Source organism: Ostrea edulis, chromosome 2 (genome assembly GCF_947568905.1).
Source record: "Ostrea edulis chromosome 2, xbOstEdul1.1, whole genome shotgun sequence".
Taxonomy (NCBI): domain Eukaryota; kingdom Metazoa; phylum Mollusca; class Bivalvia; order Ostreida; family Ostreidae; genus Ostrea; species Ostrea edulis.
This window is the reverse complement of record NC_079165.1, coordinates 12,980,457-12,996,077: the sequence shown is the minus strand read 5'-3', so window position 1 is coordinate 12,996,077 and position 15,621 is coordinate 12,980,457. Positions and strand designations below refer to the sequence as shown.

Here is a 15,621-nt window from a genome sequence, read left to right as displayed (position 1 = left end):
AGTGTGAGTGTTGGTCGATAAAGCTACTTTTAGTATACTGGTTTGGTCAGTCAGAGTAACGGCTGTTTGTCAAGCGTGCGGCAAAGTTTTCATGCTGTCCAGCAGGGTTTTTTTCTTGGCGAATTCCAGAAGTTAGTCAGGGTAATGGGTAGCCAGAGAGACAAACATTTTACTGTGTGGGCATTTGTTTCCTCCAGCCGTGCAGAGGGGATTTAAGAAGCTATCTGGGCCATATCAGGCAGTACTCTCAGCGTTCCAGTAGGTAGGCGGCGTGGGAATCAGAACACGTGAGACAACGCTGTACATGGTTGTTCCACGTGGTGGACTCGGCAATTATTTTGTGGGCCTAATGTTGGCATTGGTTTGAAGTCGACGTTACCCAGTATCGTTGTTCCGTGAGATACCTGTGAGTCCGGGACTGGAAGCAGAGGGGTTGTTCCCGCTGTATGGAGGCCTGGATGTGCCAAGTGTGACGTGGCGTTAAATTGAATTGTGCTGAGTAGCCAAACGTTCATATTGAGTTTCAGTAAATTAACATTTTATGAAAAAGGAATTTGAGAAGTTTTGTATTTACAAAACGTAATTTACTACTGTTTAACTTTTTCTGTAGTTAGCGGAAGTTGCTACAATTTGAAACATTTTGTAATGCATTTATTACCAGTTATATTTTCAGCCTGGAATGACATATCTGTTGTATTGACTATTGAATTGTCTTGACAGTTATACGTTATATTGATTGTCAATATTGCCAGGTTTATTATAAACATTTATATTTTCTTTCTCGGTGAGAGAGTATGGGTGTGTGTATGTGAAAGTTTGATTTCTTTGTTTTTCAAACATCTTTATATTTTTATGCCCCCGAGATCGAAGATCGTGGGGCATATTCTTTTTGTCCTGTCTGTCATTCTGTAAATCTGTAATCCTGTCATTTTGTCTGAAACTTTAACCTTGCTAATAACTTTTGAACAGTAAGTGATAGAGCTTTGATATTTCACATGAGTATTCCTTGTGACAAGAACTTTCCGTGGGTACCAATATCTTTGACCATGTGACCTTGACCTTGGAGTATGACCTACTTTTTGAAAACTTTAACCTTGCTAATAACTTTTGAACAATAAGTGATAGAGCTTTGATATTTCACATGAGTGTTCCATGTGACAAGACCTTTCCTTTGGTATTAAACCTTTTGACCTTGACATTTAACTTACTTTTAATTTTTTTTTTTACATTGGTCATAACTTCTAAATGGTAAATACTAGAGCTTTCATATTATACATGAGCATTTCGTTTGACAAGATCTTTCTACTGGTACCAAGATATGTGCCCTTGTGACCTTGGCCATCTTTGGAATTGGCCATTATCGGGGGCATTTGTGTTTCACAAACACATCTTGTTTATCTTATTGCTAAATAAATAATCTTTTTAATTATTCTACGATTTATCATTTTCTCTATTGCCTACACAAAATCCAAAAGAACTTCATTACAACCACCAATCCATGTATAGATGCGCAACGTAAACAAAGTTGTTGATTGATGCATCGTAATGTCCGAGTGCTGCATGCTGCGAGATTAAATACTGTTTATGCAGTCATTGAGAGGCTAAACAAAGTTTCTTCCAAGAAGAGGAATTTGATGGATTCATTCAACTTGGACAACGAAATTATAGTTTCGTTTGGTGAGTGAAAAAAAAAATGCCATAAATTTGTATTCAAAACTTCAACTCACATTTCCTCTGCTATTTCACAACGCGATTTATAATAACATCTGTAAGTTTAAACACACAACATACAGTAGATGTATTAATTTGTATGTATTTATGTATTCCATGTGTGCCTAAAATATAACTCCCACCTGGTCACGTAATTGTAAATGGATGTCATGTATATGTATACCACATTTGTAAACATGGACTCTCACAAGTTTGTCTCTTTTATTATGAAAAAATCGTTATGAAAATAACCGTTATGAAAATAACATACCTTGAACTACATGCATCAAAGTAATTAAAAACAAATATCTGTATAGATCTACTATGTAGGGGTATGGGGGAACCGGATAGAAAGTGGAAGGGGACGGAGGGAACATGTGTTGAATTATAATTCTCTAGGCTATAGTATACATGAAATTTAAGAGATTTAAGAAATATATCAAACCTGGGGTTTCGTGTTTCGCACTTTTATTCAGTTTCTAAGTAAAATGTCCGGAGTTTACACATCGATAAATTCTTCAAAAAGAATGTTTAATCCTATAATAAAACAGATATGAGTCTATGGCAGTTTATGAAAACATATATGTCATCTCATATTGCAATATATAATTTTGAAACATCAGTATTTAAATTTTCACTGAATATGTGTTGAGACACAGTTTTAAAATTCACATTTTCTGACACAGTCTAATTACTCAATGGTATGATATAGGCCTAACTGTGCAAATATCTATTATGATAAAAAAAAATCCCAGGCATCAGTCTGAGGATCAATGGAGGTTGGATAGGACCAGTGCAGGTTGAAGTGGGTTTCGAATCAACAAGTTCAACAGAAAGAAAGTTACTACATTTTTAAAGATAATTTTTTACATTTTAACACCAGACAACATTTGTAAAGACAATTCTGATTATATAAGATATTCATTTTTTTTCAATATTTAAATGTATATCTATATTTTGAACAGGTACTCCGTTTATATTGGTGATGACATATCCCCTGGACCCCCACAATTCCACAAATTTAAAAATATTTGATCAAGTTCCGGAGATTAAAGAAGTACTGCAAAATATGGGACTTGGATGAAAAACATTAATTCACTTATGAGCTCAGAGCAGTGGATGTTGTGCAACATACTTTAGACTAAATTGTGAATTTAAGGGGAAACAAGTACATGTACTCGTACATTACATGTACATGCCTTTTGAAAGACAATGATATTGCATAATGATAAATGTAAGGGAAATTTCACTGCTGATTATTCTCTCCTTGATATACATGTATTAGTAAAAAATGTGCACATGATAGAATACCAATTCTATAACTTCAATCAATGTATTTGAATTTTCCTTGTAAATCAAAATTTAATTGAAACATACATCACCGATACATCAATGTATAGCAAATTTTTATAAAAGTTTCATAATGGAACTAATTCACCCAGCCCCTCTCCCTTATACATACAGTGAACATAGACCTTCACCTGGGGAAAATCACAGTTAGTTAATGCAATAGGCATGCATTCTCAGTATTCCAATAGTGAATTTTTGGTTCATTGTGAAACTATGATTGGGACTCTTAAACTTATGAAAGACATACCTATGTGTAGGGCAAGATGGCTCAGATGGACTTAGTGATCCATGGACAGTCCATGACTCTCTTTCCATTGATATTAATTATTTACTGAATCATGACAATTTTATTTAAACATATTTGGTGTATTATACTGTATAGTGATATCAATTTCGATAAAACAAATGTGTATAGGTAATATATTGGGTTCAGTTATTACAAGAAATTGTATGAAAAATAACTAAATATTAGGCAATCATTGTGAGTGCAAAAAGGTCAACGGCAAGATCACACACTGTAGATCATTCTTAAATGACTCATAGAAACTTCTAGTATTGTGATGTTGAATGACTCATAGAAACTTCTAGTATTGTGATGTTGAATGACTCATAGAACCTTCTAGTATTGTGATGTTGAATGACTCATAGAAACTTCTAGTATTGTGATGTTGAATGTTCAAAGTGGTAACTTTGGAATGCTTAATCAGTTAAGTTATGGTAAGGTCAGTAGTTTATCTCTGCTGACAGTATCTCTTAAAATTCATTTCTCGAAGGGAGGGGGTAGGGTTAGAAAATTTGACATAGTTTCAGATTTAACCTCATTTGGTATATTTTTTTTTCTATTCAATATTTTAGTTATTACTTGACTTATTGTAAAAATGAAATAGAATCAGAAATTTTATGAGCAGAATTTTTTTGTTGTCAGAAAATTTATGCCTGATAGTGTTTGAGAAACGCCATATTTAGGGTAAATTTGGCCAATTGCCAAGTCGAATCATCCTAATGTTTTCCTTAGATGCATTTTGAATTTCTAATTAATGTTGATTTTTTTTTTATCTGTTTGTGTTTAATTTACATAACTATATATGATAAACAATATATCTGGTGTCAATAAAATTTTCCCTTTGGGGGCTGCAAAAGAGGGGATTTCAATCTCGCTTTCCTCTAAAATTAACCCGATTACTTATGTCGATTTTTTGTATGTTTTAGGATAAACTCAATATATTATAATAAATAAAATTGAAAAAATTCAATGCGTTGTTTTTTAGGGGCTAGGTATCAGTAGCTACATGTACCTTAAAAAGATACAATCAATCAATCTAATCGTATATATATCGTATGTATTAGAAAATAAAGGAAATGCTAAAAAAATCTCATTTAGTAACAGCTTATGTAAAGAGCACTAATATTGTGCAAGTTCACAGTCACATAATAAAAGATCATGAGGTCATATATCCTAGAAATAAACTGGAGGTAGAGAATTGGAATGATAACGTGTTTTATACAGATTGTTAGGCTGTTCTTCGTCTTGGCACGATAATTTTGACTACGGATAACTCCGTTTACCTGATCAGGATATAGCACTCACGGTGGGTGTGGCCGGTCGACAGGCGATGCTTGCTCCTCCTTGGCACATGGTCCCACCTCTGGTTTGTCCAGGGGTCCGTGTTTTCCCGACTATCTATTTTGTCTTGCTTATGGGAGTTATGAGATTGGTCACTGTTCGTTATATTCGTCTTTCATTTGTATCACTACTGCAATACTGAGAGTAATGTTTGGCTGATAAATGCTGATAATTACTGCTATTGTTCTGTTGGTACTAAAACCTTCTGATAAATGCTGATAATTACTGCTATTGTTCTGTTGGTACTAAAACTTTCTGATAAATGCTAATAATAGTACTGTTTTCCCCCTCAGTACCAATATTGAAACGGTCAGTATTTTTTCCGTCCAGAAGTGTATGGATTTGATAAGAAAGGTATTTTGTACCTATCTAAAACGGCTATGTGCATAATGAAGATAAATGTATTATCACTGAATCCTTTGAAAACGTTTTGTTTTGAACATATTTTATTGATCAAATGAAAAGGATTAGGCAGGAGTTCTAACAACGTGCAAGTCCCTCTCCTAAAATATTACAGTATGTCATGAAAGGTAATAATTAACAGGTGCAATGTACAATGATTAAACGAGTCCAAAAGTTTCTTCTATAAATTTATGAACAGCTGAAAACATATTCATATTAGTTTCCAGAGGCAAACTGACATCACCACATAATAAAATATATATATCAATATTGCCCAAGTCAAGGATGAAAAGGATTATTTCTAGCTCTAGGGTAATTCTACAAATGAAAAAGAGATGATATACATCTTTGTTGATATGTTGACATGTAAAAACAAAAACCGGTGAATTTGTAATATTTCGTTTATAAAGACCGTAATGAAGTATACAGTTGTGTCTTAGCTTTGTAAACGTCAATTCAAAACGTTTACAGAGTATGCTAAATCTTCCATTTCAAAACGTTTAGTTTTAGGAAGTCCAAATAAACTCAAGGCACCTACTATGGGAAGTACGGTATTTGTCTATAAGAGAAATAATAGAATATATGTGTACATATACAGTGATCCCCCGCTATATTGCCCCCCGTTATAATGCCACCCCCGCATATCGCCAAAAAAGTTCAAAGTCCCGTTTTCCTCGCTATGTAAAACCCTGTTATAACGCCATCCCCCGCATACCGCCATCCGTCAACCTATTTACAGGTACGATTTGGTCAATTACCGTTATAATCACCCCCGCTCATTATCGCCAATCAACGGCAGGAAAATTTCAGTGAACAGGCTTAACCAATTATCCGCCGTTAGTTCTCCAGGTATCAAAGTTTGGTGCAGATAATAAGTTACGTAAACGATAATCATATGCATCTGAGTTCAAATATGCAGTATTTTTTTTTCAAATCTGAGTATGGCGGACACACCGAAATCTAATAGCACATTGATGTAGTAGATAAGATTTGTTTGATTTCTTATGACAGCTGTACACACACACACCCTCCCCCGATATAATGCCACCCCCGTTATAATGCCAAAATTGCCGAGGTACAAATGTTGGCGTTATAACAGGGAATCACTGTACTATCACATCTTCTGACCGAGTCACAATAATCGTATTGCACAAAACACTACCTTATTCATATACCCGGTTTGTAATCAGGTTGTCATCCTAAGGTTTGAAAAATCGCAATACCATAGTAAGTGTATTTTTCCAGTATCTTATGAGATAAAGGGGATTGTTGAAGAAGATGGTGTGAAAAGTAAAACCTTAACCAATGTGATTGTCTGCATTTTATTTACACATGTTACAGCTAACAGAGAGAGCTCAATATAGAAAATTGTAAAGGGGTCGAACTCATAACCATTCTATATGTCGTACACGGGTGAATATCAATTGTTCTTCTCACAATGTGTTAACTTCACAGTACATCATTTTGTGACACACTGTACCAATCAACATACGGTTCTTATATAATGTTGCTGAACTGGAACCATAAAGTTCAAGGTCATCTGAGAACAGTCATATTAACACCACTCTTGTCCATGTGTACCACCAACACCTACAAATTAAGCAAATTGTTTAAAAACTGAAACGGGGAATAGGAAATAAATTTCATGAAAGTATTATTTCATATTCGATATTGACGTTTCTGTCAGATTAAGATCTCTGCATTTAATGAAGGTCATGCATTACCTGCGACACACCTGGGTTAATTGGATTAGAGACATGTTGTAAACCTTTATGTCCTATGGGCTGACATCCAAGGAGCACGTCACCTGTTGTAGGATCAACCATCGGATTGTCTGGGAAGGTATCAAGCACAATGTTCTGCTCAAGTATAAAATGAAAAGTATATATATTAAGGGATGTTCTACGGTTTTATTTCACCATTTGTATATGCTATAAAGGACATGTACATTAACACCTTGCATGCCTATAAAAGACGGAAGAAACCATCATGGTCGCCACTTGGTTATGACGCTTGCTTCGCAATCGGCAGACCAGGTTCAAGTTTCGATCCCTGCACTAGGTTAAAGACGTTTATCATGGGTAATAACCTTTTTTGTCAGTTACCTGATATTAAAAATGAACGACACGGCTCTTCCTATAAGGAGGTCCCATGTTGTGGGACAACAGATATTTCTCCCTGACGAAAAGTGTGCCATTTCACCTAAACCAGATGACTTCTATATATGAGTGAAAAAGAGTAAGAATGAAATGTAGATTTAAATGGAAATAATTTAATGGACTTTTACATGGCGTCCACTTGAATTCTAAAATATCCAACACTTTGCTATACGTTTTGAATAAAGGTATGTTTTAAATAAAATAATTTTCGCCTCTCTTCATTTCAATGTCTATTCTTATTTTTAAAAAGTTCATCCTTCATTTTCCCCCACTATAGAAATTTGTGGATTTGAAATCCACCATAAATATGTCAGAAGAGCCAACTCACTCTCACATGATTTTCCTAGATCTTATAGAGGTATAATAACTTAAAATATTTCAAGGAAACGTTGCACTGCTAATTTGTCACGATCCCAAACCCGTAGAACGTTATTGATGTTTGGATGTTTTACTGAATAGCAAGTGGCACACTAACACCTCACCTTTGTGATAAAGGAACGACCTCAGCCTTGTGATAAAGGAACGACCTCAGCTTCTCCATCGTCAACTTTCCATATTTATGTAGCAATATTCCTGCCTTATCTGCAGATGATGTTTATGTCTCCTAAATGATTCGATACGATAGGATATATTCTGGGTACAAAATATATGTTGAATTTTTAAACTGAGGTAGGCGACTGATAAATACATTGATGTGATGGGCTTTCAACAGTCTCGCTTAAAATCAGCTTTTGGAAACCTTGTATGGTTGTTATAATGATCCTATTTTGCAAATTCACCTGTTGATAATTTGAATATTGTATGATGTGTTCCACATACATCGTTAGGTCGTTCGTTTTGTCCTAATTTTGACTGAGGATTGCTGTGTTTGCCCGATCAAGATAGAGGGCTCATGGAAGTGAAACTGGTCAACAGAGGATGTTTATTCCTCCTAGACGACTGATCCTAACATCAGGTATTCGTGTTTGCCCTATTCTTGATTGTGTATCCTTTCTAGGTTTTTTCATATTGGTTAATGTTAAACCCAATCATCTTTTACAAACGTGAATGTAGTGTCAATTTTTACCTAATGGATACACCCCTATTTAAAAAGGCCTAAACGTATATCATTGAAAGAGAAGGAGGAATTTGTTTCAAAAGTAAAACTTAAAAACCCTTTAGTCAAATATGTTTAATAAAAGGCACTTAAAGTGTAAACGTTTGCCGACATATACATGACACGATATTGTTATGATAGTGTTTGACAGTGTTGACTAGTGTTAGTAAGTCTGTTGTTTTCCTCTCTCTTGTACACCAGCAACATTTTACCCAAACTGGATACTGCATACACAAGTCTGTAAAGAAACATAATCACATGAGTTTCACTGGCATTGTAATAGTGAGTCACTGGCATAGTAATAGTGAGTCACTGGTCTAAAAGAATACCGTTATGTACTGACGGACTTTGAAAACACATCATATTTTCTAGACATAAACAATTGATAATTTTAATGAAATCTTATCGCAAAATTCATTCCCTCACAACACATCAGCTACATTTTTAAACTCCACTACCCTGTTAAGTCGTGTTTTAAGATAGTCCAAGCGGCGTAAGTAGTAGTGAATACAATATTCTAGACGTTATTCAAAAGCTAAAACAATTTTTTGCATTGTTATTGAACTTTGTGGTCGATGGGAAATACACTAACAAGTGTAATATAAAGAAGTTACACAATGCCTCGTTTATGCAATGATTTGCGAAATTTAAACTCAGTAAGATGCAAACAGGCTTTAGTAAGCGAAAAGTAGCTAGACGTCTTACAGTTCACACTTGCACGATAAACCGATTCATTTCATACGTAATTACCCAGCATTGATTTTCTAACGACATGGGATGAATATTTCACTTGTATTTAGACGTCATTTAGAGCCACGTTATGGACCCACGATAAGACAAGTTTGTTCTCTATTGTGTCCAGATCCAGGCTAAGACAGGGTTGGTTCTCTATTGTGTCCAGACCCAGGCTAAGACAGGGTTGGTTCTCTATTGTGTCCAGACCCAGGCGTAGACAGGGTTGGTTCTCTATTGTGTCCAGACCCAGGCGTAGACAGGGTTGGTTCTCTATTGTGTCCAGACCCAGACTGAGACAGGGTGTGTTCTCTATTGTGTCCAGACCCAGGCTAAGACAGGGTTAGTTCTCTATTGTGTACAGACCCAGGTTATGACAGGCTTGGTTCTCTATTGTGTACAGACCCAGGCTAAGACAGGGTTTATTCTCTATTGTGTCCAGACCCAGTATAAGACAGGGTTGGTTCTCCATTGTGTCCAGACCCAATAAAATACTGGGTTGGTTCTCTATTGTGTCCAGTCCCAGGCTTAGACAGGGTTGATTCTCTATTGTGGCCAGTCCAAGGCTTAGACATTGTTGATTCTCTATTGTGTGCAGACCCAGGCTAAGACAGGGTTGTGTCTCTATTGTGTCTAGTCCAATCGACCAATAACATTCAAACTTTAATGACGAGTGCATAATCAGAAAGAAGGGATAAGTCAATGTTTGGATTTATATTGCAAATTTTATCGAAGGCAGTAACTAACTGTAATGCTTGTGTTTATACTTCGTAGTTTGTTTTGATAAGAAAATTAGTAATCTGAGGTTTATGATTAGTTGTTTTTCTTGTATTATCGTTTTATATGTTGAAAAATGTAAAGGTATATTTTTAAGATGGCTATCATTTCCAGCATCTAAGGCATAAAATACCAAACAGTTCTACCGAGCTACCATGGCGATCATTTCCATTAAAATAATTACTACATCACACTTACTTTCCATCATTTGAGCCAGCAATCCCATTAGGAAAATACGTTGCTTCTGAAACTATTTCGAATTCTTTGCCATCACAGTAGAGAATATGACCGAAGTGCAATCCCAGCATGCCTTCCAAAACATGTCCTAAAGAATTGCGATAATAAGCACAATCTGTTGTATAAAATGTATCTGGTCCTGTTGCCACTACATCATTCAGTCTGAAACAGAGAGTCATGTTAGCAGCTATAGTATTCCACCTGATACAATTTGTGATGCTAGTCTAATGTCGCGTATCGCTCATTTCTATAGCTACAAACAATGAATGATATTGCTTTATTTTTAAAATAAGAACATTACATGTGAACAAGTGCTCCTGTATAAGTTTTGAGCTGTTTTAATTCTAAGGTCTTTTCCAGAAACTCAAACTTTTCCACAGTGTCTTCCTCTGCTCGATGTACCACAACGAAAAGAAGCACCTTACCTACAGTGGTGAAGAAAATGTATTTAGATGTACAGATGTACTGCGTAGATAGTAATAAAGAAAAGCCCTTGTTTTATTTTTTGATAGATAGTTTCGTACTACAAGGGCGAAAAATTTGTTTTAAGAGACATAGCTCAGCTGAAATACTATTTATAATCTGTAGGAAACTCAGTAGACGATGTAATATAGGTATTGAAGTATTGAAACTATGCATTCTGCTGTACAGTATATTTATAAATGCAAGTCAACCTTTCATGTTTTAAAAGCAATAACGTACAAATTTGTTTTGGCAGTCATATAAAAACTATACTGAAGCTGCCCCCCCTCCCTGGTGTGCCCAGGGGTCCGTGTTTGACCAACTATATATTTTGTATTGCTTATAGGAATTGTGAGACTGATCACTGTTCATTATCTTCACCTTTCGTTAAACCCCCCCCCCCCAAAAAAAATACTTTATATCTATTGTTTTCCTGTTTTATTGTTTTTTAATACGGGCATTGAAGCTATGTATTCTGTTGTATTGTTACCTTTGTCCTCAAAAACACTGATACCATGCGGAACGAAATCTTGGTGATTAAAATCGTTTCCAACGATCCTCAGTTCCTTCACCCCATCTTCTGGTTTCTCCATGTTAAACAGCATGATCCGCCCTCTGACATTGTTTTTCTTGTAATATTCCTGATAGACTGATCCAAAGAACACGGCATTTACTCCCTTCATTAATAAAAAAATCTATCAGAATAAATAGTTATACAAAAGTAATAAAAGAAAATTTCAAAACCCCTTTAATTCAACGAAATAAAATCAGACGAAATAACTTCAGCATTTCCATAAGATCGGTAAAGTTGGCTACTAGTAACCAGCTACTAGTAACTGGCTACTTAAAACAAGAAAAGTTGGCTACTAGTAGCCAGCTACTTGAACCTGGAAAAGTTAGCTACTAGTAACCAGTTACTAGTAACCAGCTACTAAAAGTAAGAAAAGTTAGCTACTCGTAGCCAGCTACTACAAAGTATAAAAGTTATAATTACTGATAGCCAGCTACCAGATAAAGGTTAATGAGTTTGAAAATTATTATCTATCAGATTTATTTCTAAAGAGGACGAGGAGTCGTATGAAATTTCATGCTCAATTATCCCCAATTACATAACGTTGTAATGCAAAATACGAATAAACTTTTTCAACTGAGTGCATGTTTACTTTAAAAATGATACGGATTGAATTCAAACCTTCATTCATTTGATATACCATACATTTTGAGATATCTGCTACATTTACTTTTACAAGTCAGATATCTAATATGAACACAAATTTCCTTAAGATATCTATGAAAATCTTGAAATTTCAGGTTACCAGGAATCAAAAGGTATAAGTAACTGACTTCCGTAATGGTGATATCTGAAAATTGATGGCTTATGAAGATATCTAATACCACTCCTCTTCACATGTATATTGGTAAATTAATGAGATATCTAATACAAACATATATTGCCTTAAACGATATTTGCGAAAAACTTGAAATTTCAGGTTACCTGCCATCAAAAGGTATAAGTAGCTGACTTCCTTAAGCGTGATATCGGAAAAATCATGACATATCACGATACCCCCAATATCACTACTCGACATACGTATCGTTGTAAGTTAGTTAGATATATAATATAAACATAGAGTTCCTTAAGGTATTCACACCGATCTTGAAATTTCATTGTACCGATAATCAAAATGTATAAGTAGCTGATTTCCTAAAGAGCGATATCTGAAAATTCGTGGCGTATCAAAACACCCTCTATCACTTCTTGCCATATGTTTAGCCGTAAATTCGTCAGATATCTAATACAAACACAAAGTTCCTTACGGTATTCACACCAATGTTGAAACTTCAGAGTAACTCGAATCAAATTGTAAAAGTAGCAAATATCTCAAAATGTATGGTATATCAAATGAATGAAGGTCTGAATTCAATCCGTATCATTTTCAAAGTAAACACTCAGTAGAAAAAGTTTATTCATATTTTGCATTACAACGTTATGTAATTGGAGATAATTGAGCATGAAATTTCATACGACTCTTCGTCCTCTTTAGAAATAAATCTGATAGATAATATTTTTCAAACTCATTAACCTTTATCTGGCTATCAGTAATTATAACTTTTATATTTTGTAGTAGCTGGCTACGAGTAGCTAATTTTTCTTACTTTTAGTAGCTGACTACAAGTAACTGGCTTCTAGTAGCTAACTTTTCCAGGTTCAAGTAGCTGGCTACTAGTAGTCAACTTTTCTCGTTTTAAGTAGCCAGTTACTAGTAGCTGGTTACTAGTAGCCAACTTTACCGATCTATTTCCATATGGTAATTACATACTATAAAAAGGGGTCGCCCTACTGTTCAGAAACAAGTGGGCGTGAACACAACAATGTATAGAGAACAATTTTTGAAGATCCAAAATATCATCTTCTGTATATAAAAAATGTATTCTTCTCTTATGACCAAAGAAAAAATTCCAGTGTTTTTTAAAAAAAATTGTTTCCTTTTATGTTTTTATTTTTCAAGAAAAGAAACAATTACAATTGATTTAGAATCTCTTACATTGTGTGTGTGTGTGTAAATTCTAAATAGAAAATGTTCATAGAAAAAATTCATGCTACCAGACTTACAGAAGTGATGAAAGTTAAACCAGACTGGGTGGTTTGCATGTCCTCAGAACCATGCTCTACAAATGAGTAAGGGGAGGACATATTTGAATATTTAACAATGTGTATTTAGATTATCTACTGATTCAGACAGAAAACATCAGTAAATAACATCTGATATACGAACATTGAGAGGGTAACTTGTGAGTAATGGAGAAGCTTATCTTTGGTGTTCCGTGTCCAGAGTACCCTGATAAGACAAGAGAAACGAACCCTTGCATGTATTACCTATTCCTTCCACGATGTGACATTTTCCTGGTCTGTGGTTCCACTGGGTTTTGTGATAGTCAAGGAACATGCTGAAAAATATAAATATTGAACCATATTGATGGCTAAAATTCGCAGTTGTTGGTTTCTTTTGAAGTCATCAAGCAAGGGAGATAATTCATCATACTATTTTGATACTTCAAACCAGAACAACATTGACGAATTGTAGCGTCTGTTACCTTGCAGTTTTTATGAATAAATTATTTACATATACCGGTGGACAGGGGTTTCTTACTCCTTTTAGGTACCTGATACCACCTCTGGTATGTCCAGGGATCAGTATTTGACCTACTCTTTATTTTGTATTCCAAGTGGGAGTTATGAGATTGATCACTGTTTGTTATCTTCACCTCTCATGTATTAAGCAATTAAAGACCCAATTTTGAACAAACTCCATTCAAATTGATTTGGAGAAGATAGAAAAGCATACAACCTGTAAATCACATGAGACAAAAGATTAGGCCCTGACGGACGGATTCAACCAAGCGTGTCAACTGGGCACCTGAGGTCGGATGTGTTTTTAGCAATTACTTACAGGCTCATTCACCCCTTTCATCTACCGCAAATAAAGTCGCAGTATTTGTTTTACTTATTAAACAATAATTACGTGAACTAGACAAAGATTCCAACATTAGAAATAAATATGTCACAGTCAGATCGTATCTCGAAAAAAAAATGTCAAAAATCACCCAACAAATTAGCTGCGATTCAAGTTTTATTGATTAGCTTAAGATGGATGGAATTTGGGATTTAGAAAAGTAAAATGTTCACATAGTAGCAGCACCAGCTTTCGTACACACCGTTCTACATGTAATTCCTTTTCAACAATAATCTACAGAACGCCCAGATTGGCTCTTTCAGTTGTGTGTTGTCGCTGAGAACAACATTTCTGGTGGTCCGATAAACAAAATAAAAAACCCCGGCAAGAAATGTTGGCTTACGTCATCAAATGTTGGTCATATTAATAAAACTGACAACAATTTCAAATCAAATTAAACTATTTACATACATGATCTGAAACATTGTTATTCTTATTTCTAAACGATGAATTCAGTTGATAGATTTTCAATATGTGTTTTGTACTTTCCGTGCATTTCATTATGTATAGCAATTTAGCTCCTAGATAGATTTTGGGTTGCATGGGACTTTAATGAATATTTGAAGGTATGTTTGGACACAAATATAATAGGGAAATATGCTTAGAATATTTTTTATATGAAATTCATGAGATGGCGATACAAGAATACAACAATATAAGTCCTTAACCTTACGCATTTTTTCTGCGTTGTAAATCAAAGGTTTTTATAAGGGGTGAATTTGTGGGTCTCTGATCTGTCTCGATATTTTGTCAGAGAGCTACAGTTGCGCAGCTATGTTGGATAAAGTGACACAAATAACTTCAAATGAAAGTAGGAAATATCAAGCTCGAACAATAAATTATTTCATTCCTTTTGAACCTTGCTATTGTGTTTTGCTAAATATTCCAGCATCAGATTTAAGCCATTTGGTTACTGCATTTACATTCTTTGTGACAAGACGGAGATGTAGACAGTACAGAGGATATTGCCTAAATGTTTTGAGGTCAAAGTAGGTTTTAAAAACGGTGTCAGTTTTACGTAGACCGCCATAACAGCTTAAATTCAGGAGTTGCATTAAGCTATACTTACATCATTTTAAAAATAGACGTGAAGGACAATGCCACCATAAGTCCAAAGAGAATTTTCCATATCATAATTCCCTGCTATCACCAAGAAGAGCGGAATGGAATCTGAGTTTAATCGGCTTTAATCAGATCGGGATCGAGATACCGTTTTGTATAAACGGCGTTCTGGTATATTTATTACCATTACCTGGCTACTTTAATATTTTATAACTTATTTTTAAAAAGTGATGTCACCTGATTTGAATAATATGAGTGAATGTTTAATATTGAGTGCTCGAACAATACCTTCATCCGGTGTTTGCAATACTTTGTTTAGATTCTTTAAAGAATAACCGTAACAGCTGAGTTCATTTTAAATGGGATCTTTATATTTTGGTTTCAGGGATTTCATTAATTGAAAATAAATCGCTTTACTTCAACATATGAAGATACAATTTCTTTCAATCCATTTCAAACTACGATTGTGTATGCCTTTGTTATTTAAGCTTATTG

At 34.8% G+C, this 15,621-nt stretch overlaps 1 protein-coding gene across 1 annotated transcript; it reads right to left on the bottom strand.

Annotated features, from left to right (window-relative positions):
- Positions 1–6,622: 6,622 nt before the first annotated feature.
- On the bottom strand, positions 6,623–15,198 carry LOC125681299 (serum paraoxonase/arylesterase 1-like). Its single transcript, XM_056157232.1, has 10 exons — positions 15,134–15,198; positions 13,428–13,498; positions 13,164–13,219; positions 11,040–11,226; positions 10,389–10,512; positions 10,049–10,249; positions 8,500–8,579; positions 7,035–7,051; positions 6,811–6,945; positions 6,623–6,676 (listed from the first exon to the last, which is right to left on the bottom strand). The coding sequence occupies exons 1-10, from the start codon at positions 15,196–15,198 to the stop codon at positions 6,623–6,625; spliced, it is 990 nt and encodes a 329-aa protein (XP_056013207.1).
- Positions 15,199–15,621: the final 423 nt, after the last annotated feature.

Coding starts and splice junctions, on each gene's coding strand:
- LOC125681299 (XM_056157232.1), bottom strand. CDS start 15,198: ATGATATGGAAAATTCTCTTTGGACTTATGGTGGCATTGTCCTTCACG. Junction 13,220..13,427: donor TCACATCGTGGAAGGAATAG/GTAATACATGCA, acceptor ACTCATTTGTAG/AGCATGGTTCTGAGGACATG. Junction 11,227..13,163: donor GTTTAACTTTCATCACTTCT/GTAAGTCTGGTA, acceptor TTATTAATGAAG/GGAGTAAATGCCGTGTTCTT.